The sequence below is a fragment of the Bufo bufo genome, chromosome 7, assembly GCF_905171765.1.
Source record: "Bufo bufo chromosome 7, aBufBuf1.1, whole genome shotgun sequence".
NCBI lineage: Eukaryota > Metazoa > Chordata > Amphibia > Anura > Bufonidae > Bufo > Bufo bufo.
Genome location: NC_053395.1, coordinates 165,133,292 through 165,160,591, shown reverse-complemented (window position 1 = coordinate 165,160,591; position 27,300 = coordinate 165,133,292). Strand labels below are relative to the sequence as shown.

General features: G+C 44.4%; 2 protein-coding genes across 2 annotated transcripts in view; both read right to left on the bottom strand.

Annotated features, from left to right (window-relative positions):
* Positions 1 to 27,300, bottom strand: part of LOC121008805 (putative methyltransferase DDB_G0268948) — a 415,162-nt gene that overhangs the window by 193,383 nt on the left and 194,479 nt on the right. The window lies entirely within an intron of this gene.
* LOC121008491 (putative methyltransferase DDB_G0268948) overlaps positions 20,207 to 27,300 on the bottom strand; it is a 146,997-nt gene continuing 139,903 nt past the window's right edge. Inside the window, exons 5-6 of the mRNA XM_040441085.1 lie at positions 24,661 to 24,798; positions 20,207 to 20,489 (exon numbers count right to left, since the gene is read on the bottom strand). Of these exons, the coding sequence (XP_040297019.1) occupies positions 20,402 to 20,489; positions 24,661 to 24,798 (226 nt within the window). The 3' untranslated portion in view covers positions 20,207 to 20,401. The remainder of the gene's footprint in view (positions 20,490 to 24,660; positions 24,799 to 27,300) is intronic.

Here is a 27,300-nt window from a genome sequence, read left to right as displayed (position 1 = left end):
GGTTAGACACCTCAATAATCATTCCCGGACAGAAGATTGTGCTGTGTAAACAGCACTCTGCCGCCCAAGAACAATGATTTTGTATGGGGCCGAGTGATAGCAGCAGCCATCGCTCGTACTCATACTGTGGAGGTGAACGTCCTGTCCATGATAGAAATGCCTATTCGTGTCTTCAAAATGGGACATGTTCTATCTTTTTCACGGGGCTGTGGAACGGAAGTGCTGTTCGCATCTTTTCCCACCCCATTGAAATGAATGGGGCTGCATCTGATCTGGAAAACTGCGGAACAGATGCAGACAGAAAAATACGGTCATGTGAATGGGCCCTTAGAAAAGAAAGAGGAGGGGGAGGATTTGCAGACCAGAATCACTACAAGAGTCTGTATTAAAAAAATTCTAGAAGCTACACCCCTCAAGGAATTCAAACCTGATTTTACAAGCATCGTTAAGATGCTTGTAAAATCAGGTTTGAATTCCTTGAGGGGTGTAGCTTCTAGAATTTTTTTAGATGTTCCACAAGAGTTAATGGCAAATGGAGATAAAATTTCAGAATTTAAATTTTTGGGCAAATTTTAAATTTTAACCCATTTTTTCCACTAACAAAGCAAGGGTTAACAGCCAAACAAGACTGTATCTTTATTGCCCTGACTCTGCCGTTTACAGAAACAGCCCATATGTGGTCGTACACTACTGTACAGCCACACAGTAGGGCGTAGAGGGAAAGGTGCGCCATATGGTTTTGCTGGACTGGATTATTTACACCATGTCCCATTTGAAGCCCCCCCTGATGCACCCCTCGAGTAGAAACTCCATAAAAGTGACCCCATCTAAGAAACTACACCCCTAAAGGTATTCAAAACTGATTTTAAAAACGTTGTTAACCCTTTAGGTGTTGCACAAGAGTTATTGGCAAATGGGGATGAAATTTGAGAATTTCATTTTTTTGCCAAATTTTTCATTTTAACCCATTTTTTTCACTAACAAAGCAAGGGTTAACAGCCAAACAAGACTGTATCTTTATTGCCCTGACTCTGCCGTTTACAGAAACACCCCATATGTGGTCATACACTACTGTACGGTCACACGGCGGGGCGTAGAGGGAAAGGAGCGCCGTGTGGTTTTTGGAGGGCTGATTTTTATGGACCGGTTTATTTACACCGTGTCCTGTTTCAACCCCCCTCATGCACCCCTGGAGTAGAAACTCCCTAAAAGTGACCCCAGTTTGGAAACTACGGGATAAGGTAGCGGTTTTGTTGGGACTATTTTTAGGGTACATATGATTTTTGGTTGCTCTATATTATATTTTTGTGAGGCAAGGTTACCAAAAATTGAAATTCTGAAATTTCATCTTCATTTGTCATTAACTGTTGAGGAACATCAAAACGGTTAATAAAGTTTGTAAAATCAGTTTTGAATACCTTGAGGGGTGTAGTTTCTTATATGGGGTCACTTTTAGGGAGTTTTTACTTTAGGGGTTAGAGTTGAGTGAACCCGAACTGTAAGTTCGGGTTCGGGTTTGGTGTTCGGCGATTTTTATGGTGCTTTTTGAAAGGCTGCAAAGCAGCCAAACAACAAGCGTCATACTACTTGCCCAAAAAGGCCATCACAGCCATGCCTACTATTAACATGGCTGTGATTGGCCAACTGCAGCATGTGACCCAGCCTCTATTTAAGCTGGAGTCACGTAGCACCGCCCGTCACTCTGCTCGGATTAGTGTAAGGAGAGGCTGCAGCTGCTGTGAGGGACAGATCAGGGAGAAATCTTATCAAGAACTGGTTTATGTACTCAGCGATCTACAGAAAAAGTGTTTTGTGGGTGCAGTGCACAATTTTTTTAAGCCTGCCCTGAGCCAACTACTGCTGAAAATGAACTTTTTTTTCTTCAGTTAGTCAATCAATACATGATCGACAGCCATTTTATGCAACGATAGTGCACCAGCATAGGCTATCTGCAAGTCCAGAAATACAGCTTTGGCATACTGGGGTGAAAAAACCCTCTAATATACTGCACATCTGGGATTACACATGCATAAATCACTGTCACATTTACGACAGAAATACAGCTTTTTGGTTAGGGTGAAAAAACCCTCTAATATACTGCACATCTGGGATTAGACAAGCATAAGTGACTGTCACATTCAGGACAGAAATACAGCTTTTTGGTTAGGGTGAAAAAACCCTCTAATATACTGCACATCTGGGATTACACGTGCATAAGTCACTGTCACATTTAGGACAGAAATACAGCTTTTTGGTTAGGGTGAAAAAACCCTCTAATATACTGCACATCTGGGATTACACGTGCATAGGTGACTGTCACATTTAGGCCACAAAAACGGCTATTAGTTTTTTTTTTATATACTGCACATCTGGGATTACGCGTGCATAAATGACTGTCACATTTAGGACAGAAATACAGCTTTTTGATTAGGGTGAAAAAACCCTCTAATATACTGCACATCTGGGATTAGACAAGCATAAGTGACTGTCACATTTAGGCCATAAATATGGCTTTGACATACTGGGGTGAAAAAAGCCTCTCATATACTGCACATCTGGGATTACACGTGCATAAGTGACTGTCACATTTTGGACAGAAATAAAACTTCTATGTCTCCTTGAGAAAACACTTAGGGCGATGATGGAAGAGGATGTGGCCCAGGACGAGGAGGAGGAAGAGGGGTCATCTCTAACACTTTCAGAACAGTCTTTTAGAAGTGGCTCAGAAAGAGGATTTTTGCAACAGCAGAGGCCAGGTACAAATTTGGCCAGCCAGGGCACACTACTGGAGGATGAGGAGGAGGAGGAGGAGGATGAGGAGGAGGAGGAGGATGGGGATGAAGCATGTTCACAGCGGGGTGGCATCCAATGCAGCTCGGGCCCATCACTGTTGCGTGGCTGGGGGGATACTGAGGACGCAGACGATACGCCTCCCACAGAGGACAGCTTGTCCTTACCTCTGGGCAGCCTGGCATACATGAGCGACTACATGCTGCAGTGCCTGTGCAACGACTGCAGAGTTGCCCACATTTTAACGTGTGCTGACTACTGAGTGGCCATTTGCTGGATCCCCGTTACAAAGACAATGTGCCATCCTTAATTCCCTCACTGGAGCGTGATCGGAAGATGCGCGACTACAGGCGCACGCTGGTAGACGCGCTCCTGAGAGCATTCCCTACTGATGCCGTGGGACAATTGGAAGCACAAGGCGAAGGCAGGGGAGGAGGAAGAGGTTGCCAACGCAGCTGTGTCAGCGCCAGCACCTCAGAAGGCAGGGTTAGCATGGCCGACATGTGGAAAAGCCTTGTCACCTCGCCGCAACAACCGGCCCCAACTGCTGATATGGAGCGTGTTAGCAGGAGGCAGCATTTGAACAACATGGTGGAACAGTGCCTGTGCACACGACTACACGTACTGATTGATAGTTCTGCCCCATTCAACTTCTGGGTCTCCAAATTGTCCACATGGCCAGAGCTTGCCCTGTATGCCTTGGATGTGCTGGCCTGCCCTGCAGCCAGTGTACTCTCTGAACGTGTATTTAGCACGGCAGGAGGAGACATTACAGACAGACGCAGCCGCCTGTCCACAGCCAACGTGGACAAGCTCACGTTCATTAAAATGAACCAGGCTTGGATCCCACAAGACTTGTCTGTACCTTGAGCAGAATAACCATTTATACCACCATCAAACATATATTCTTGTACTCAAGTCAAGTGCAATGATTCTTGGTTGGTTTTTTATTTTTTTATTTGTCCCAATATTTTGTGGGCTACCTACCCCAATAAAAAAAAAAAAAAAACATTGTTGGCTACCTCCTCCTCCATTGCTGCCTCCACCTACAACACCACATTCACCTCCTCCTCAACCTCCGACTCCATATCCACCTCCTTCTCTGAGTTGCAGGTTAATAATTAGTAATTTTTAGTTATTTTATTTCATTTTAAGTTATTTCCCTATCCACATTTGTTTGCAGAGCAGTTGCCATTCTCTTAAGCACATTTTACTGCCTTTTACATCCCTCTAGCCCTTTCAAGGACTATTTTAGAGCCACTTTAATTAAAAAAAGTGCCAATTTTAGTGCCCTAAATTGAAAAAATTCTTATTTTCAATTGTCGGGTTACATTTTACCATTTTTGGCATATACAAACCCCTGCTGTGCCTGGGTGACAGGGGCCTAAATCTCTCAAAATACTCTGTTGTATTGCTGGGTGACAAAAACCCCCTTTTGCCGTGAATGAACCCCTGCTGTGCCTGGGTGACAGGGCCTAAATCTCTCAAAATCCTCTGTTGTATTGCTGAGTGACATGAACCCCCTTTTGCCGTGAATGAACCCCTGCTGTGCCTGGGTGACAGGGGCCTAAATCTCTCAAAATCCTCTGTTGTATTGATGGGTGACATGAACCCCCTTTTGCCGTAAATGAACCTCTGCTGTGCCTGGGTGACAGGGGCCTAAATCTCTCAAAATCGTCTGTTCTATTGCTGGGTGACATGAACCCCCTTTTGCCGTGAATGAACCCCTGCTCTGCATTGCTGACAGGGGTCTAAATCTCTCAAAATCCTCAGTTGTATTGCTGGGTGACATGAAACCCCTTTTGCCATGAAGGAACCCCTGCTGTGCCTGGGTGACAGGGGCCTAAATCTCTTGAAATCCTCTGTTGTATTGCTGAGTGACACGAACCCCAATTTGCCGTGAATGAACCCCTGCTGTGCCTGGGTAACAGGGGCCTTAATCTCTCAAAATCGTCTGTTCTTTTGCTGGGTGACATGAACCCCCTTTTGCCGTGAATGAACCCCTGCTGTGCCTGGTTGACAGGGGCCTAAATCTCTCAAAATCCTCTGTTCTATTGCTGGGTGACATGAACCCCTGCTGTGCCTGGGTGACAGGAGCCTAAATCTCTCAAAATCCTCTGTTCTATTGCTGGGTGACAAGAACCCCCTTTTGCCGTGAATGAACCCCTGCTGTGTCTGGTTGACAGGGGCCTAAATCTCTCAAAATCCTCTGTTCTATTGCTGGGTGACATGAACCCCCTTTTGCTGTGAAGAACCCCTGCTCTGCATTGCTGACAGGGAACTAAATTTAGTGAAAACATCTGTTACTGATCGGAAGATGTGCGACTACAAACGCACGCTGATGATAGCATTCCCACCTAACAGCAGGGGCACAGTGGAAGCACAAGGCGAAGGCAGAGGAGGAAGAGGTCGCCAACGCAGCTGGGGCACCACCAGCCCCTGAGAAGGCAGGGTTAGCATGGCCAAAATGTGGTAAAGCTTTGTCAGCCTTGGAGGTGCTGACCTGCCCTGCAGCCAGTGTATAGTGTGAACGTGTGTTTAGCAGAGAGCATTATCACAGGCCGCAGCCAATGTGGACAAGCTTACGTTTATTAAAATGAACCAGGCATGGATCCCACAGGACTTGTCCGTACCTTGTGCAGAATAGACATTTATACCAGCCTCAACCATCCATTCTTGTACTCAAGTGCACTTATTCTTTGTTTTATTTTGTTATATGTCCCAATATTTTGGGGGATACCCCAATTTAAAAATAAAAAATAACACAAATCAGTGTTGGCTACCTATTCCTCCTTCAACGCCGCTTCCACCTACACCGCCGATTCCACCTACACCGCCGCTTCCACCTACACCGCCACATCCACCACCTCCTCAACCTCCTACTCCTAGATCCAGATTGTTATTTTTAATTTTTCTGTATTTTATGTTATTTTAGGTCATTTCCCTATCCACATTTGTTTGCAGAACAGTTGTCATGCTCTTAAGCACATTTCGATGCTTTTTGCAGCCATCTAGCCCTTTCCAGGACTATTGTAGAGCCATTTTAGTGCCCAAAAGTTCCGAACCTGCCGAACCCGAACATCTAGGTGTCCGCTTAACTCTACTAGGGGTGCATCAGGGGGGCTTCAAAAGAGACATGGTGTCAATAAAAAAGGCCATCAAAATCGGCCTTCCAGAAACCATGTCGGTCCTTTCCTTTTGCGCCCTGCCTTTTAGTGATACAGCAGTTTACGACCACAAATGTGGCGTTTCTGTAAACTGCAGTATCAGGGTAATAAATATTAAGTTTTGTTTAGTTGTTAACCCTTGCTTTGTTACCGGAAAAAACGGATTGAAATGAAAAAGTGCCAAAAATAGCTGTTTTGGCACCATTTTATTTTTTTGACCGTGTTAATCTGGGGGGTTAGGTCATGGGGTATTTTTTTAGAGGAGATTCTTACGGACGTGGCGATACCTAATAAGTCAACTTTTTTTACAATTATTTAGGTTTTAGACTACCGTATATTATCCTTTTTGATACAAAAATATTTTTTTTTTGTATTTCTAATGTCTAAGAGTCATTTTTTGTTTTTATTTTTTAGGCGATTATCTTATGTAGGGGCTCATTTTTTGCAGGAGGAGAGGATGGTTTTATTGGCACTATGTGGAGGGCTATATTACTTTTTGATCGCTTGCTATTAAACTTTTTGTTATGTAAGGTGACAAAAATAAATCTTTTTTTGCTCCGTTTTTTTTTTTCCTATGGACGTGGCGATACCTAATAAGTCTACTTTTTTTTACAATTATTTAGGTTTTAGACTATATTATCCTTTTTGATACCAAAAAATTTTTTTTGTATCCCTAAAGTCTAAGAGCAATTTTTTTTATTTTTTTTTGCCCATTATCTTATGTAGGGGCTCATTTTTTTACACCTTTTTTTTTTTTTGGACCGTGTTAATCTGGGGGGTTAGGTCATGGGGTATTTTTATAGAGGAGATTATTACCGACACGGAGATGCCTAATTTGTATACTTTTTTTTAAATTATTTTCGTTTTTACAATTTTTTTGGGTGTCTCAAGTCTGAGAACCATAGTTTTTTTATCCGATTGTCAGTGGCTACATTGGGATATAAATTTAGTACTCCATGGAAGTGTGGTACTCCCTAAAGCAACCAATAATGCAGAGGCCCAGATGATCGGGGAACGTATCACATTGAGTAGTGGTGTCCTTCCGTATCCCCCTCCTGTGACACACTCTGCACCTTTTTGGGGTTCGTCCCTTCTTTCCAGTATGGGGGACCACACCTGGAAAGTGATGGCCAGGGACGATCCGGGCGCCTCCAGTTCCTGAGGTACGCCGGCCTGCTCTTTCCTCGTCCAAAAAGATCAGGGCCTTGAGGACTGCCTCATAGAACTGAAGGAATGTCCCTGTGTTGCCAGCGCTCCGGGACAGCACAAAAGAGTTGTACATGGCAACCTGCACCAAGTAGACTGCAAATTTTTTGTACCATGCCCGGGTTTTGCGCATGGCATTATATGGCTTGAGGACTTGATCAGAGAGATCAACTCCTCCCACATACCGATTGTAGTCGACGATACAATCGGGCTTGAGGACCGTTGCCGCGGTACCTCGCACAAGGACAGGGGTGATGCCGTTACCATGAATTGTGGACAGTGCAAGGACATCCCTCTTGTCCTTATATCTGACCAGCAACAGGTTTCCAGTGGTAAGGGCACAGGTTTCACCCCTGGGGATAGGTACCTGGAGGGGGTGGGCAGGGAGGCCGCGTTGATTTTTCTGCACGGTCCCACAAGCGGACGTGGATCTGGCGGCGAGGGACTGGAACAAGGGGATACTAGTATAAAAGTTATTCACGTAAAGGTGGTAACCCTTATCTAGCAGTGGGTGCCTAAGGTCCCACACAAGTTTCCCGCTAACACCCAGAGTGGGGGGACATTCTGGGAGTTGAATACGGGAATCTCGCCCCTCGTACACACAAAACTTGTAAGTGTACCCTGAGGTACTCTCACAAAGTTTGTACAGCTTCACGCCATACCTCGCCCGCTTTGAGGGAACATACTGGCGGAAAATGAGTCTCCCCTTGAACGCAATGAGAGACTCATCAACCGCGACCTCCCTTCCAGGTACATTAGCCTGTACAAATTGGCCGTACTGTAAATTGGGGTCTGGTAGAGGACGTCCCCACTCCAGTAATGCCTGACTCTAGGTTTCTTGACTAGGCCCATGTGCAGCACGAGGCCCCAAAATGTCCTCATCTCGGCTGCACTGACCGGCGTCCAGCCACCGGGCCTAGTACAAGTTCGTCTGCTCCACCATTAGATTTACCAGTTGGTCACTGAAAAAATGACAAAAAAAAGTAATATTCAGTGAAGCCCACTGTGGAAATCTGGATTCCTGGTTGGCCTACAAAATCAGGAAACACGGGCTAAAATCGCTCTAGGGTACACCAGACAAGTTCACTGGCAGGGGGCTCCGGTGGATTTAACGGGTGGGCCGGAAAACTAGTTTGAGCCCTAGAGCTGCTCATACTAGGGTAGGCCACAGGGTCCCTAACATGGTGGTCCCCTTGCTCCGCCTGGCGGAGTCTCCGTCGCCTTGGGGGCTCATCATCATCGCTAGATGATGAGTAGGACGCGGATGACAACAGGAAAGTGGGGTCATCCTCGTCCTCACTGGGACTCTTGGACTCGGAGGCAAGCTAGGCATATGCCTCCTCGGCAGAGAACATCTAGTGGGCCATAATGGAGTGTGTGTCTGCGTGTGTATGTGCATGCAAGTCTTTATTTGGTGTGCGTGTGTGTGGGGGCATGGGTGTTCGCGGACTTATCACTAAAACTAACAGAAAAAAAAAAAGACTAACTAAAAAAAGGGCAAAAAATGTGAAATAAAAAATAAAAATGATCAACCGTCCGAAGTTGATCAGCGGTGGGGTATGCAATGCGTTAACAGTGGCCAGACGCTAAGAGTGCCGGCCACAGTCAGCGTACGCACACAAAAATGTTGGGGGGTCAGGGGGGCAAGCAGCAGCACCCCTGGGGGGGTCTAGGGTCACACAGCTGTGCTGTGGACCCCAGACACCCTACTTAGGGTGATGCAATAAAACTTTTTTTCACACTAACTTTCCCTTTATTATCCCTGCCTAGCCCAACCTTTCCCTAGACTTTCCCTAATTACCTGCTGATCAGATGAGGGGTGCTGGGGCACAGATCGGGTCCTGGGGGGCAAGGATGGGTGCTGGGGCACAGATGGGGTGATGCTGGCTCAGATCCCACCGACATGCAGGCAGCGCTCCTCTCTCCTCTGCTCCGGGACACAAAAGGAGGAGGAGAGGAGCGCTGGCAACATTTGAATCTCCCACCGCCCGCCCACCTACCAATCAGAGGCGATCCTGAGAGGTGATGTCACCATCACCATTTTTGCATCACCCCTAAGGCTAGCACACTACGTGTAGGTAACCATGGATATCTGGAGTCATGTGGAAAATAAGAGACAGAAAATTGAATCCTTCATTTTCGATGGAGAAATTGGTATGGAGTTAAATGGAGATATTTCTATAAGGGACTCATTTAAAGAGTTGAAATGGTTAATAATTAGGGAACTCAAACAAAGATGGGAAATCAAAACTTTGGAAGAATACATCAGTTTGGACAAAATTCCAAAAGGTCTTACACTGACAAAAAAAACAGCACAAGATCTATGGGAACCCTCATTCAATAGTTAATGGGATTTATTATTACATCAACAATCCATAGCTCTCATTAAATTAGTTATCAAAAGAAGAAAGGAAATACTGGAAGAAGTATCCAGTAGAATTAATGTAGTAAAAGACATTATTGTCAAATTACCCAAAAATGATGAGTATAATATGTGGCAGGGGAGATTATGTAAGAACTTAGACAAAGTGGAATATGAGATAATGGATAAAAAAACTAATAAATTGAGGTATAAGAACAATAAAAATAAAGAAAATCCACCAGGAAGGACAATAGTGTCAGGTATTGGATCATTAACTGCAAATTTATCCCAATATATTGATGTATTACTCCAGCCCAAGGTCAAACTAATACCGTCATATACAAAAGACACGACCCAAATTATTAAAATAGAAAATTTAGATTTTAAATCCAATTGGATAATGGGCACCTTGGGCGTTCAGTCATTATATACAGTAATTGACCATGAACAAGGGAAAGATGCAGTAAAGAAAGAACTTTTAAAGGACAATACTCTCCCCAATTCACAAGTGGATTTTATTATAGAAGGGATAGACTTTATTCTCACGCACAACTATTTTGATTTCAATCGTCAGTTTTATCTACAAACTCAGGGGACTGCCATGGGCACCAGGTTTGCCCCCAGTTACGCAAATCTTTTTATGGCCAATTGGGAAGAAACCACCATAACTCCCAAACTGGGGACAGACCTGGTGCTATGGCAGAGATACATCGATGATGTATTTTTTATTTGGCAATCAGGCCAATCTAATTTGGATCAGTTTTTAAGTGATATTAACATTAATAATTTTAACCTAAAGTTCACCTTCATGACTAGCCAAACCAAACTTGAGTTTTTAGATTTACAAATCAAAGTTGAGGAAGATATGCTAAAGTGCAGCACTTTTATTAAACCAACAGCACGTAACCGTTATATTTTGTATAGCAGCTGTCACCTTCCAAAATGGCTTCTAAATATCCCTCAAGGACAGTTTAGAAGAATAAAAAGAACTGTACAGTGGACCAACAATTTGAATTGGAAGCGACAAATATGAAAAAACTGTTTTTAGAAAAACAATACCCCCTGAAAATGTTGGATGAAACCCTGGATAGGGTCCGAAATATGCATAGGAAGTATTTTTTTGATGATATTACCCTACTTCAGAAAAATAATATAGAAGATAAAGTCAGGATGATATTGCCATATAATGAACAGTTTAAAAAAATTCAAAAAATTATTAGAAAGCATTGGCACATGGTACAGAAGGATAAGATTATTGGGGCCATGATGCCAGACAATCCATTAATTACTTTCACAAAGGCCCCAAATTTGGGCATTAAGGTAGCCCCATTTATTGAACCCCCAATGAAAAAAAATCACAAACCATACAAAAATGGGCAGATATTAAAGTTTTTTTTTAGGTGTGGACAGTGCAATAATTGCAAGTCCACATCATTTCCCAAAAAAACCATGGTAATTACATCTACTTCTAATGGGTATAAACACACGATTAAAGAATTTCTATCTTGTGACTCAAGCAATGTAATTTACATCATTGAATGCCCTTGCAGACGACAATATATTGGAAGAACCAAGAGGCTATTGAAAAAAAGAATAGCGGAACATGTATCTAAGATTAAAAAGGTTTTTGAGAATCATTCTCTTTCGAGTCATTTTAAAATTGCACATAATCAGGATCCTTCAGGACTCAAATTTGCTGCTCTTGAAAAAGTACAGAAGGACTGGAGAGGATGAGACCACATTGGCAGCATGTCGATAGCGGAGACACAGAAAATCTTCGAATTTGATACACTCCTGCCAATGGGGTTGAATTCTGAATTTGAACTGTTTGGCTTCTTGTAAGGAGGAGGTGGGGTTGGTGCCACCGGCCGACGTGGGACCGTACCATAATTAAATGTGGCCAGTCCTCCCTTGGCCGATGGCACACACCCTATTGCTGCTGTGAACCTTTTTACTTTCTACCCTATTTTACGACATTCTTTCCCCGAGAAACATAGAAAATATAATTAATATCACAATTGATGTGTTTCTTAGAGGAATAAGAGTCAATCTCCAAGCCAACAAAGAAGCCATTTCAGTTAATTTTTCAAGCTTTGATTTTATTTTTTATTTTTTTAATTTTAATAATTTTTTTTATAATTTTTAAATACTCCATCGAATATTAAGGGTTTTTCAACAGTGATATCTCCTTAACTGTTGCATAATATAAGTACACAACACCTAGTCCCTTTTTCGTCGACATGAAGGCGTCAAGTTTTATAAATTTTTTATATATATTTTATATTTTTATACTGCATTTTAATTTATGTTTTGGTGATGTTTCATTATAAGTTTTTATGGAAAATGCAATGAAAACGCACTAATATCGCATATGCGTTTTTTTGATATTTTGCGTTTTTTGGTGCAATACAATCTAGAGAACCTGTTCAACATGCTTGATGAAAAATTTATGAAGAAAAATTGAAGTATGGAAATGATATGAAAGAAATAAGTAATGTCCGATCCAGGTCAAATCCATCACACTGTTTGAGAAAAGCTAGATCCATTTTACGTTTTGTATGTTACAAATCCTCTATATAAGAAAATGGATTAAAGAGGAGAGGTTAACCACTGAGGAAGGGGCCACTTAAAGCCCCGAAACGCGTTTGGTTTTGGACCCTCTTGCTCAACACAAAGACCACCGGCATTCACAGCTACGAATACTCTGAAAGGAAAACATCTATTGTATATTATTGTTTAAGTATTTATTTGTTATTGTATATCACTTTTTAGTCTGGCCAGACCTTTTACACATTAAATATAAATTTTAAGATTTTATGGTTGAATAAAGTACCACCAACTCCAGATAGAGAGTGCCCAGCCTTTTCTTGATATATTTATTTAGTTTTATAGATTGGGTGAATCTGTTGGCTGAGAGCACCCATCCGGGGAACCTGACGTAGTAGTGCTGCCTATTTTTGATTCTTTCAAGTCCATTTTCAGTATTGGTGTTTGTTCACACCCAAAACAGTTCATACAGAAAAAACATTCACCTTTGATCCTGGGTGTTTAATCCACATCCGGCTGAATGCTCAGCCTCAGAAAGTCCACCTGCAGGCTTTAGGCGGCCTGCTCGCCATACACACTGTCTTCAGCTTTCCGCCCACACACAGGCCTTAGATCTCAGCAGAGTTTTACACAGCTCCAGTGTCAGAGAGGGGTAATCCCCCCACCTGACACTGCTGGCTGTTTTTTATTGGCTTGTCAAAACCTGGTGTCACAGCTTGGTGGTAGTTTGCAGTGACACTTTTGCAGCGCATGATGGTTGCCGGTGGCAACGTTTTGTTTGTTATGCATGCGTGTGCACTTCCCCTTTAAGGCTGTTTCCCTTCCTTTATCTGGTGTGTATGAGGTCAATGTGTGTGCAAAGTGGAGCTGGGTGTGGCCTCTTGGCTCTTATTGTTCTGAGTTGTGAGCCTGAGGTCAGATTGTCTTCAGTGTCTTGAGGAGCTGATGCTTTTCCATCTGCCCAGTCCTTGAGGGCCACCTTATGGGACATCGATGTCACCTGATGTCACCCCTTTGTGTCTGTTGCTGTTACCCCACCTCACTTGTTGTATGTTTGGTGTGGGTTTATGTTTGGGGTTGTTGTTATGTCTGGTTTGGTGTTTCATGTCTGGCCTATTTGGTGTTTCAGGTCAGCATGGATGCCAGACATATCCTTTGTATGTCCTTACCTCCGGAACGAGGTCCCTGGAGTTCCCTGTAGGGGGAACAACAAGCAGCTCTGCCTGGTGCCACCATTGTTCATTCCTCATGGTGGTCCAGGTTGTTTCTATTTGATTCTGTGTTTGGTGTTTGTGCTGGGTCCTGGCTGGTGTGTGTGTTTGGGCCTATGCGCATTTCCAGGATCCAGTGGTAGCGGCATGGACGGCTCGAGTTCCTGTTGCAGCTGTGTCAGGTAGGTGTCCATGTTGGTCCTGTTGGAAGTGGTGTTTTCTGCCTCTGGACACTTACCTGTCTTGTCGTACACTGCTGGCTGCTTTCTTCCGCTTTGTTGCTAGGTCTGTTGGAGACTCCGGTTCCTCCGTGTCGTGGAGGAATCAATTGTCTCCACCTTCTGACGCCATAAGGCGCCTTTTCCCTCAGTGCTGTTGCACTCTTTCCTGCATGCCTATTTCCCAGGACATGCATCTACCAAGCGGCACCAGTTTGATGAAGGCCAGAGTGTGGCCGAAACGTCACATGTATCATACAGCCTAACTATCCAATAAATACCTATTCTTTTGCATCATAAACACTCGAGTATTTATCGTTACTTTAAGACGGGGTGGGAACCCGACTTCCAGCAGCAAACAGACGGCAGAGTGCCACGAAATTTTATTATTATATATATGAGGGACCGTTAGGGTCAGTAGGGCCCAGGTTCGAGAGTATGAGCCCCCCTACCATCGAGGGCGGCTCATACAGTCAGGGATAGGATTTAGGGATGCTTAGTTTGTTACCAGCTCCCTTTTCCCTGTTTTCTGGCCTAGCTGCTACCTGATTCTCCTAATATTGTACGGTGGGGGGTTTTCCCCACTCCCCACCGTGACACCTGGCCTGGACTGTGTGGAGTAGTCACCCACCCAGCACTTTGACTACTCCCAGTAAGAGTCGTCCCGGATCAGCTATTTACAGCCATACTAGATAGCAAGGTGTCAAACAGCAACTGTTGCTGACACAGAAAACTGGCTCTGGAACAGGAACCTCGATGACACATACCTATCATCTACGATGATTCCTTGTACCTTCTTACACAGAACATTGCCCCATGCTCAAAGACACATGCAAACACTGGATTATTCTGAATTGCATTACTGCTGTGCTTACTGTACTTGAAAATTTGAAGCTCTTTGCGAACATTTTTTATCTCAATTGTGTAGGGCCATCTACCAATGGCAAGGTGGATTCTTTAAATGGGAGGCTACACTATCAGACTTGCCTCTCCTGAGCCTAGGCATTCAAAATCCAGGGCAATGTAGGATCTAGGTAAACTATGCTCGAATTTAAAAGCCAGTACACTAAATTCATCTCAGTGGATGATTCATATGGTGCATAATTAGACATAGTTGTCTAACTTTACACCACACAGTTTTATCCATAAAGACATTGAGGATCATTTACTATCCAGAAATACTTCTATATTAGGCATATTTCTGCCGCAATCTGCATATTTTCCTCGCTCACACCAGGTCTAAAAAAGTGGGCGTGGTGTAGGCAGGAAAGGAGCTGTCCATACATTCCATCTCATTTATCATTTTCTACTGCTGTTTTAGGCATAGAAAGTGGTCTAAAATGTAAACCAGCAATAAAGCTGGGCAGGGGTCGAGTCCTGGGAAAAAAAGTGTGGGAACTCACCCAATATCCACTGCCACCCCGACACCGCCCCCCACCCAAAAAAAATTAAATAATGTATTCCGTCATTATTCCCTTTTATTCCAGAAGTTGTGTCCTTAATTACATATGGTTTGTGATTCTGTTTGCCACCCTTTAGTGACTGTGTTTTTAACCCCTTAAGGACTGAGCCAAATGTACACATTGTGATCAAAACAAAATGTAAACAACAACTGGAATTTGTACTATATGTATGTTCAGGCGTAATTCGTCTCTTTCATATTATAAGATCCCCTTTTATATAATTTACTTACAGTTCTGAAGACTCAGGGGTGCTAGCAGGCTTGGCCTCAGGGGTGCTGGCAGGCTTGGCCTCAGGGGTGCTGGCAGGCTTGGCCCCAGGGGTGCTGGCAGGCTTGGCCTCAGGGGTGCTGGCAGGCTTGGCCTCAGGGGTGCTGGCAGGCTTGGCCTCAGGGGTGCTGGCAGGCTTGGCTGGGCAGAAGGAGTGTAGGAGACTGTGAGGCCTTTTTTCTCCAAGCTGCTCCGGAAAAAAAAAATGTCATTATATCTCAGGTCAGACCACCAATCAGACCTCAGCTAACAGCCCCAATAAGATCCCCAATGTTAATAAGACCCCAATAAGACCTCAGATCACACCTCAGCTCAGACCCCAATATGAATGACCCCCAATCACACCTCAGATAAGAGCCCCATGCCTCAAAGCAGCTCCCAGTAGCCTCTCCACCAGCCCCCAGTCAGTGCATCTCCATCAGCCTCATAAAATATAAAATAAAAAAACCACTTACCCTCTCCTTCTCCTGGACGCCGCCGCTCCTCTCTTCCTACGCGATCTGCATCCTGCTGTTGGCTGTGCTGTAAAACCCTGCACAGCCGACAGCCGAGGACCAGGAAGCGGTGAGTACAAAGCCTTCACCGCTTCCTGGTCCTTTTGCTCGGCTTTAAAGACGGCCCTGAAAGGGAACGGCGTTCCTGCTATGAAAAAAGTGCAGGAACGCAGTTCACACACGTTCCTGCAGGACTGGCGCCCTGAAGCGGCGGCGCCTCTTCATAACTTCGGCTAATCCACTGCCAGCTATAGGGGTTAATAAGACAGGCGTCTAAAACGCTAGTTTTAATAAATGACCCCCTCCCCCATTGTGTTATCTTCTCCCGTAATCATCTTGATAAAATCTCACATTTCTTAAACAAAAATTAAAAATGATTTAAAAGTACAAAAAGTCCCAGCAGACATTTACTCATTTCAGACAGTGCAGTCTGTCCTTAACCTACACCAGTGATGGTGAACCTTTTACCAACTGAGTGCCCAAAGTGTAACTCAAAACCCACATGTTTATCGTGAAAGAGCCAACACAGCAATTTAACCTGAATACCAATGTAGTATATCTTCCATGTACTACATCATTTAGCTATAATAGCCTGCCTACATTTAGCGCCCTGCCTGTGCCATTCATAGTGCGCCCTGCGCTAATAAGTGGCAGGATATGTCTAAGACATATTGGTACTCTTTAGACTTTTTCCATGGTGTGGGTGCCCCCAGAGAAGGCTCCGAGTATGGCCTCTGGCACCCGTACCGTAAGTTCACCACCACTGACATACACCATGTGTTGGCTTAGCCTGCAACAGACTCTTATGCCCCAACTGTGGCATAATGTTGGTGCAAAATGGTGCATATTAGGCCATGCGCCTTTCTTATTTAACAACCCTGCTGTACATATACAACAGGGGTTGGGTCTTTAAAGATGGCATAGCCACCGGTTTCTGCCATTTTAAACAGCAGACACCCAGGGCTAATGTCTGTGATCAGGGATAACGCCAATCACAGACATTTAACCCTTGAGATGCCATGGTCAAGTGGGACCACGACATCTGAGGCAGTTTTCCCTGGGAGCTCTGTACTCTCGGGACCCAAATAGCTTCCCCTCAGAGATCGGGGAAGCTTTTCGTGCTCTCTAATAGCCTGGATCTCTCTGAAGATTTACGGCTAATAGAGCCATAGTTCCTATTGAGCCCTTCTGGTGGTAGTGCTCCATAGGAATAAGCTGAATTTTAAGTCCCGATAGGGGTTTTCAAATACACACAATCTTTAGATCATTTTTCCAATACACTACTGTGATTTAATACAGTAGTGTATGGGAATAGTGATCTAAAGATTGTGTATTTGGAAACCCCTATGGGAACTTAATATAAAAGTGTAAAAAAACTAACAATGCCAATTACCCCACTTTCTCTATAATAATAATAAAAAAATAAAAAAATATATAAACATCATAGGTATCGGCTTGTCCCAAACCACCTAAACTATAAATGTACTTATCCTGTATGGTGAACACATTAACAGGGAAAAAATCTAAATGGCCAATTTGCCATTTTCGGCACTTCATCTACCACAAATAATTGAATAAAAAGTGATCAAAATGTCAAACACACTTCAACTTGGTATCAAAAAAAGTACAGATCACCCCTCAAAAAAATAAGCCCTCACACTGCTCTGCAGATGTAACTGTAAAGAAGTTATGAGGGTCTGAATATGGTGATGAAGTTTAATTTATTTCAGTATTAAAACACAAGAAATTGCATACCATAAATGTGGTGTCGCTGTAATCATACTGACCTAGACAATTAAGATGACAGATCAGTTGTACTGTATATGGCACGTTATAAAAACAAAAGCCATAAAACTGAATTACATTTTTTTTCCAATTCCCCCCTACTTGTAATTTATACTATCTTCCCACTACATTGTATGCAATAGTAAATGGTGCCATTAGAAAGTACAACTTGTCCCGCAAATGGCAATCTCTCACACAGCTATGTGAATAGAAAAAAAAAAAAGCTATGGCTTTGGGAAGGCAGGGAGTGAAAAACGAAAACGCAAAAACGCCCAGGGCTTAAAGGATCTCTTTCTCTATTAAACCATAACCTTTGGCAAGCTGGACACAGAATATTTTTATAACACTACATTCACCAAATTGTGCCCCTTTTGCCAAATTGCACCAAATATTGCTACAGTATACAATAATGTCTAGCTGTATGCACATTAGTAAAAGTGGGCCATTGTAAACAGGAGAATATGCAACATAGATAGCAACATGTTTTGGGGATATTTTGTAATATAATTTATATTCATATACAGTTCTCATTGTTGTTTTGCATTATGACATTACAAATAACTGAGAAAATTGTATACAAATAATATATTTATTATACATGCAGTTTTTTCCACAAAATGGACAATAATGGAAATAAAAAAAGGAAAACAATAGAAATAATAGAATTAAAAGTAGTCGTATTCTATCTCACCCCTACTAGTAATGGGTCCCACTACCAGATTGTTTCAGCCGCTGATCCCCCTAAGAATTTACTGGTTGTTAAAGTAAAATGCAGTATAATGATGCCTAATTTTACACATATATATATATATATATATATATATATACAGTACAGACCAAAAGTTTGGACACACCTTCTCATTCAAAGAGTTTTCTTTATTTTCATGACTATGAAGGCATCAAAACTATGAATTAACACATGTGGAATTATATACATAACAGACAAGTGTGAAACAACTGAAAATATGTCATATTCTAGGTTCTTCAAAGTAGCTACCTTTTGCTTTGATTACTGCTTTGCACACTCTTGGCATTCTCTTGATGAGCTTCAAGAGGTAGTCCCCTGAAATGGTCTTCCAACAGTCTTGAAGGAGTTCCCAGAGATGCTTAGCACTTGTTGGCCCTTTTGCCTTCACTCTGCGGTCCAGCTCACCCCAAACCATCTCGATTGGGTTCAGGTCTGATGACTGTGTAGGCCAGGTCATCTGGCGCAGCACCCCATCACTCTCCTTCATGGTCAAATAGCCCTTACTTTCAAAGTTTTCCGAATTTTTCGGCTGACTGACTAACCTTAATTTCTTAAAGTAATGATGGCCACTCGTTTTTTCTTTACTTAGCTGCTTTTTTCTTGCCATAATACAAATTCTAACTGTCTATTCAGTAGGACTATCAGCTGTGTATCCACCTGACTTCTCCTCAACGCCACTGATGGTCCCAACCCCATTTATAAGGCAAGAAATCCCACTTATTAAACCTGACAGGGCACACCTGTGAAGTGAAAACCATTTCAGGGGACTACCTCTTGAAGCTCATCAAGAGAATGCCAAGAGTGTGCAAAGCAGTCATCAAAGCAAAAGGTGGCTACTTTGAAGAACCTAGAATATGACATATTTTCAGTTGTTTCACACTTGTTTGTTATGTATATAATTCCACATGTGTTAATTCATAGTTTTGATGCCTTCAGTGTGAATCTACAATTTTCATAGTCATGAAAATAAAGAAAACTCTTTGAATGAGAAGGTGTGTCCAAACTTTTGGTCTGTACTGTATGTTCAGTTTGACACCACTCCCCTTTTCTGTTAGGAACAGTTTGCCACCCACAACTTCTCACCCTTGGCCCCACATTAGCTTTCTCCTGCACTGTAATTTAGAGTATGATGTTAATTATATTTTATGCTACTGTTTCTGGTATGTAGAAGTAGTGGTACAGCTTCTCTAGTGCCGAAACAGGGATTTTCCCACTCCATGCTTTATCTCTAATGTTGGCCATCACAGATGTAGGATACACATTCCTTAATTGAATGACTTATTGTCTTCCACAGTTTGTACCATTCTTATTTCCAATACATACTTCATAGTTTCCTCCCATACATTTTACACATGTACAGTCCTCAGTGTAGGACCGAGTGGCCTCTGTACAATGTATCTATATCCATTTATATCCATCCATTTCGAATTTGGGTTCAGTACTCATCTCAATCCTTCAAAAATCTTTATTTTTATTTTTATAAGAGGATACATTGTTCTTATTCCACTGGTGCCTTAGGTGGCCACATGTTCCACCTACCCTTGTCCTACTCTATCTATCCATACTATCTATATCTATCTAATCGTTCTTCTAAAAAACAGGGGGAGAGAGCCATACTAAATAGAGTAATGATCCCCTCTTCTGTGACAGTAAAGAGTTCTGACCTTGGAAAACGGCTGACAGCACTAGGTAGGAAGTGAGCAGGACAAATATCTTTTCTTATCAGGAGTAGTGTATTTACTTTTATTCTGCCAGGCACTCCTCCTGCAAGTGCCCAGGAGTTGGTGGTTCACTGTACAGCGCTCTCTTTAGTAAGTTGTCTCACTGTTCTCCCATCTACTACAGCTGGCAGTCAGAGTTGATGGGCAGAGCTCAATGCATAGAGCACTTCAAAATGAAGCAGCTCCTCCTGGAGCAGAAATTGGCAGAATAAAAGTTTATATTCACACTAGTCCTGATAATAAAAGCTCCACAAAAGTTATGTTTGTACTATTCCCCCAGCCCCCACCTAGGTTAAAACTGCTGACAGATACCCTTTAATGAAATGATTTTATTCATATTAGCTTTGTTCAGTAGAAGAAACAAGTAGAAGAAAAAAAGAAGACTTCATGATTTGAATATATAGACTCAGTAGGTCGTCATCTTAGTGTTTGCAAGCAAGGGCACAATAGTGTTTAATATGCATATTCAGACGGACAGAATCAGCCTCTTCTCCAAGTATCTCTCGGAATCTGTAATAATAAGATGAATTCAGCAACATCATAGAAATTACTAAAGTACCTTATATGTGCATGTTAAACTTTCAACTATGAAATAGATCTTCTGTTGCTAAAAACACATGCACACGAATGTATTTTCTTTCCGTGTCCGTTCCACTTTTTTTGCGGACCGTATACAGAACCATTCAATTCAATGGGTCTGCAAAAAAAAACTTGTGCATTCCGTTTCTGTATTTCTGTTCCGCAAAAAAATAGAACATGTCCTATTATTGTCTGCATTACAGACGAGGATAGTACTGTTCTATTAGGGGCCAGCTGTTCCGTTTTGCAAAATACTTAATGCACACGGATGTCATCCGTATTTTTTGAGGACTGCAAAATACATATGGTCGTGTGCATGAGCCCTAAGGGTTAGGGCTCATGCACACGAACGTATTTTTTGTCAGTGTCCATTCCATTTTTTTTGGGGGGGGGGGTTTGCGGCCCATATGCAGAACCATTCATTTCAATGGGGCCGCAAAAAAACTGAAATGACTGTGTGCATTCCATGTCCCCAAGTCCATTCCGCAAAAAAAAAAAAAAAAATAGAACATGTCCTATTCTTGTCTGTTTTGCGGACAAGGACAGGCATTGTTGCAATACATCTGCAAAAAAACGAATGTAACACGGATGTCAGTTTTTTTGGCGGGTCCGTGTTTGCTGACTACAAAATACATACAGTCCTGTATAGTATTTTTTTTTAATACATGTTTCATAACATTTGCGCCTTTTTCAGTGATATCTGGGGATTCATTCCCCTGCCCACCTGCTGCTGATTCATATGGAAAATAACTGTCAATCAGCAGCAGGTAGGCGGGGAGAGTCAGGAGCTCATGAATATTCAGGACTCATCATTATGAGCTGGAGCTTTTCAATTCAAGATGTTGCCAGATTGACTGGGTCAATTAAAGAAAGTGACCCAGCATTTAGCTAAGAGAATCAGTCACTTATTTATGTTGCCCTTAGTTAGGACACCATAAAACTGGTGACATGTTCCCTTTAAGCAACGAAATGACCACACCAACTATCTGATGCTCATCCCCAGATGAGTGTGGACATAGCCTAAAATACAGTTTGTACGCCTCCCTAAACAAAATGAAATTATCACGTCCCCCAGAAAATCTGTCTGGGAGGGCAATTTTAGGCTCCAGATAGGCCTGGACTCCACCACTACCACTAGGACCAACAGCCTGTGATCTCTGCATCTGGAGACGGTCGAGCTACCTCCAAAGATAGGCCTTGCAGCTGACCTGCCAGTGCACCAATAGGATCCATGGCTGCACACAAACAAACAATAAAATGACGGTTTTGGCGGTATATAATGTCACGCTTCGGTGTGGGAGGAAACACCACACCGAGCATAGGAGGGAAGGGGGGAACAGGCAATCAGACCTGAGAACTAGGGAAGGAAAATGGACACCTCCTAGTGAAAACACTAACCCAAATCCTGACTGACTACCAGTGTGAACAGACCCCAAAAGGTAGGTGAGTTCATACGCAGGAATACCTAGAGTCCTATCAAGTCCTATAGGACCCTGGCACTAATGGCAGGGACAAGACCTGTTCATCCAAAAGGAAGAACGAATAGGAGTCTCCTTCAGGCCTAATACAAACAATAGGGAATTGCAACACACAGAACCCAAACAAAATACAAAAAGGAAAGGAAAGACTTAACTTCAAAGGAGCAATAAAAGCACCATGAACTCAGCTGAGATCCAACCACAATCTATCCAAACGTCCAAACAGAAGCTATAAACCACACAGTATTGTGGGAGAAGCAACTATAAATAGAGAAGGTTAAATGACCCTAATAGCCACACCTGGGGAAAGAATGTGTGGCAAGCACCAGAAACAACACAGACGTCATTTGATCCAAACGGAAAACATGTCAGATCAAATCACGTGTTGCCAGTCTCACAGATCTCCTACCACCTGTTGCGGGAACGTCCCAGACAGTTACTACTGGAAAAAAAGGTTCAAAACCTCAGGAATTTGCTAGTGCAATGGAAGCAGAATATCACAGAGGGCTTGAAGCTTGCGTTGACAGGCAGAGAAGCTGCTTAGTCTGTGCATCCTCCTTGCATGTGTGGCAAGTTCCATGCACAGGAGGACGCTGTGTCTGAGAACTGTAGTTGAGCTGGAATCTTCTTTCTTTGAGATCTTGAAAGGAACTTATGAAGAGACAGGTCAGAGACCTGCCAGGCTGTCACCAATAGTATGTGTTGCAGAGATACACGTATCTGCTGCAGAGTGAGACATCTTGATCTGTGTGTTTCGTAAGGCAGAGATACCGCGATAGATCAGTGTGTGTGCAGTGGTTGTGACTGTAACATGGAAGTGCCTGTTAGACTACTTTCACATTTGCATTTTTCTTTTGGCAGAGGATTGGCAGAGGATCTCAATACTGGAGAAAAACGCTTACGCTTTGTCCCCATTCATTGTCAATGGGGACAAAACTGAGCTGAAAAGAACAAAATTAACCAGAATGCATTCCGTTCCATTTGGTTGCGTTTCCATACCTGTTCGGTATGGGATGCGGAGCAAAACTGATCCGGCATGACACACAATGCAAGTCGATGGTGCCGGATCTGTTTTCTAAGACACAATACAAAACGTATCTGGCACACATTGACTTACAATGGTTTTAATGGCGGATCTGTCATTGCTATTTTAAAGATAATACAACCGGATCTGTTCATAACAGATGCAGGCGGTTGTATTATCAAACACGGAAGTGTTTTTGCTGATCCCTGCCGGATCAGGCAAATATGCAAGTGTGAAAGTAGCCTTAGAGACTGTGTGATGCTGTGCCACTTGAAAAGGTATATGTTGTGATAATGTAATGTACATTGCTGCCACTCTGAGGAAACATGAGCCAAAGTATTGTTGCCCAGGGAGAGAGAATTTTTACTTCTTAAAATGACAGTAATATATCTGCTGCCTCTTAAAAAGACAGTGTACCAATTTATTCTGTTGCTTGTAGCTAAGTCTCTGTCTTCATTGAGATTGTAACCACTAAGCCTGTGGCCTATCAAAGACTGTTGTACCCGCATGCCTGTTACGCCACATGAGTTAAGTTACAACTGTGTCTGTCTGATTCCTTCCAGAGGCCCCTTTCACGCGGGCGCCACAAATTTTGTCCGGATGCGTTGCGGGTGCATTGCGGGAAACCCGAGCGAGTGCTCACGCAATTTCATTCAGTTTTGTCTGCGATTGCGTTGCATTGTTTAGTTTTTTCCCCATGAGTGCAAAGCGTTTTAATGCGTTTTGCACGCGCGTGATAAAAAACTGAATGTGGTACCCATACCTGATATCAGACTTCTTCACTGAAGTTCGGGTTTGGGTTCGGTGTTCTGTGGATTTTATTATTTTCCATTATAACATGGTTATAATGGAAAATAAAAGCAATCTATAATACAGAATGCTAAGTAAAATGTCACTTGAGGCTTAAAAAATAATAAAACAATTACTCACCTCATCCTCTTGATCGTGCAGCCGTTATAGTCTTCTTTCTTCTTCTTGCAGGACCTGCACTGACGTGATCGCGCTCACCTCGTGGTAAGAGTGATGACGTCAGCACAGGTCCAGCAAGAAGAAGAAAGAAGACTATAACGGCTGCACGATCAAGTGGATGAGGCGAGTAATTTTTTTTATTTTTTTTAACCCTCAAGTGACATTTTACTTAGCATTCTGTATTATAGAATGCTATTATTTTCCATTATAACCATGTTATAATGGAAAATAATAAAGTGAATGGACCTCCACATCATCTCCTTAGCAACCATCCGTGAAAATCGCATAGCATCTGCACTTGCGATTTTCACGCAGACCCATTTACTTCTATGGGGCCTGCGTTGCAGGAAAAACACAGAATATAGAACATGCTGCGATTTTCACGCAACACACAAGTGATGCGTGAAAAACATTGCTCATGTACACAGCACCATTGAAATAAATGGGTCAGGATTCAGTGCGGGTGCAGTGCGTTCACGTCACGCATTGCACCTGCGCGGAAAACTCACCCGTGCGAAAGGGGCCTAAGGAGACCTAACCACCTCAATACTAACAATGGATTGGAAGGCAAATTATCATTGAATCCATGAAATGTTATAAGCAAAGAAGGAACCGTGTATTTATACTGCACCTTTTTTCAGTCTGGGTAAGTAAATGTTTTGCTCCTTTCACATCTTTCTCCATGAATGCCTGATACATGTAAAGTGACTGGATAACTCCAATAATTTCAGGAATGGACAGCTGAACGGTGACTGGTATATCTGTGATCCTGTAAGAGAAAAATATATGCTTACGATATAGTTTATCTTAGTAAAAATGAAAAAAATTTATGGTTACAGCATTTAACCGTTTCACTAGCAGAGGTTTTTTCATTTTTGTGTTTAAATTTTACTTCCCCATCTTCCTTGAGACATAACTTTTTTATATTTTCGTTTACATAGCTGTATGAGGGCTTATTTCCCTTACGCCCATGACAGCACCCTTGAGAGACCGCCTCCATCCAGGACAGGAAACAGGAACCTACGTGGAGAGCACTTAAGGAGTGATACCTCCCCTATACCACCAGTTTTCTGTTTCCTGTCCTATGGATAGGACCAGGGGCGGGCTGGGACTTCGGGCAGGGAGGCAATTGCCCCCCAGGCCAGCCGCCCTAAAGCACTGAAAACGGCCGCTGTCTGAGCACCGGTCCGGACCAGGAACCGGTGAAGGCTTTACTCACTGGTGCCTCCTGGTCCTCAGCTGTGTCCATGCAGGGCTGCGCTGCTGCGCGTGGCTGTGCGCAGCCTTGCACAGCCGACAGCAGATGATCGCTGGAGGAGAGAGGAGCGGAGGAGCGCAGCGTTTATTCCAAGAGCAGGAAAAGTTTTTTAGTTTTTTTTTAGGCTGATGGACACTCAGTGGGGGCTGATGCCTGATGGAGAGGTTGCTGGGGGGGCTGATGAGACTGAGGCACTGGGTGGCTGATGAGAGGCACTGGGGCAGATGGAGTGGTGCTGGGGGCAGATGGAGGCACTGGGGAAAATGAGGTGCTGAGGAGAGGCTGCTGGGGGCTGATGAGAGGCACTGGGGCAGATAAGAGGCTGCTGGGGGCAGATGAGAGGCACTGAAGGCTGATGGAGAGGCTGCTAGGGGCAGATGAGAGGCTTCTGGGGGCAGATGAGAGGCTGCTGGGGGCAGATGAGAGGCACTGGGGGCAGATGAGAGGCATTGGGGGGCTGATGAGAGGCACTTGGGGCAGATGGAGAGGCTGCTGGGGGCTGATGGAGAGGCACTAGGGGCAGATGAGAGGCACTAGGGGCAGATGAGAGGCACTGGGGGGCAGATGAGAGGCACTGGGGGCTGATGAGAGGCACTGGGGGCTGATGGAGAGGCACTGGGGGCTGATGGAGAGGCTGCTGGGGGCTGATGAGAGGCATTGGGAGCAGCTGAGAGGCACTGGGGGCAGATTAGAGGCACTGGGGGCAGATGAGAGGCTCTGTGGAACTGATGAGAGGCACTGTGGGCTGATGAGAGGCTGCTGGGGGCTGATGAGAGGCACTGGGGCTGATAAGAGGCTTCTAGGGGCCGATGAGAGGCACTGGGGGCAGATGAGAGGCTGCTGGGGGCTGATGAGAGGCACTGAGGGGCTGATGAGAGGCACTGTGGGCTGATTAGAGGCTGCTGGGGGCTGATGAGATGCACTGGGGGCTGATGAGAGGCTTCTAGGGGCTGATGAGAGGCACTGGGGGCAGATGAGAGGCTGCTGGGGGCTGATGAGAGGCACTGGGGGGCTGATGAGGGGCACTGGGGGCTGATGAGAGGCTGCTGGGGGGCTGATGAGAGGCTGCTGGGGGGGCTGATGAGAGGCACTGGGGGCAGATGAGAGGCACTGGGGGCTGATGGAGAGGCTGCTGGGGGCTGATGGAGAGGCATTGGGGGCAGCTGAGAGGCACTGGGGGCAGGTGAGAGGCACTGGGGGGCTGATGAGAGGCACTGGGTGCTGATAAGAGGCTACTGGGGGCTGATAAGAGGCACTGGGGCTGATGAAAGGCTGCTGGGGGCTGATGAGAGGCACTGGGGGCAGATGAGAGGCACTGGGGGCTGATGGAGAGGCATTGGGGGCAGCTGAGAGGCATTGGGCAGCTGAGAGGCATTGGGGCAGCTGAGAGGCACTGGGGGCTGATGAGAGGCACTGGGACTGATAAGAGGCTGCTGGGGGCTGATAAGAGGCACTGGGGGCTGATGAAAGGCTGCTGGGGGCTGATGAGAGGCACTGGGGCAGATGAGAGGCACTGGGGGCTGATGGAGAGGCTGCTGGGGGCTGATGGAGAGGCATTGGGGGCAGCTGAGAGGCACTGGGGGCAGCTGAGAGGCACTGGGGGCTGATAAGAGGCTGCTGGGGGCTGATGAAAGGCTGCTGGGGGCTGATGAGAGGCACTGGAGGCAGATGAGAGGCACTGGGGGCTGATGGAGAGGCATTGGGGGCAGATGAGAGGCACTTGGGGGCTGATGAAAGGCTGCTGGGGGCTGATAAGAGGCACTGGGGCTGATGGAGAGGCTGCTGGGGGCTGATGAGAGGCATTGGGGGCAGCTGAGAGGCACTGGGGGCAGATGAGAGGCACTGGGGGCAGATGATAGGCACTGGGGGCAGATGAGAGGCACTGGGGGCCTGATGAGAGGCACTGGGGGCTGATAAGAGGCGGCTGGGGGCTGATGAGGCACTGGGGGCAGATGAGAGGCACTGGGGGATGATGAGAGGCATGGGGCTCTTATCTGAGGTCTGATTGGGAGT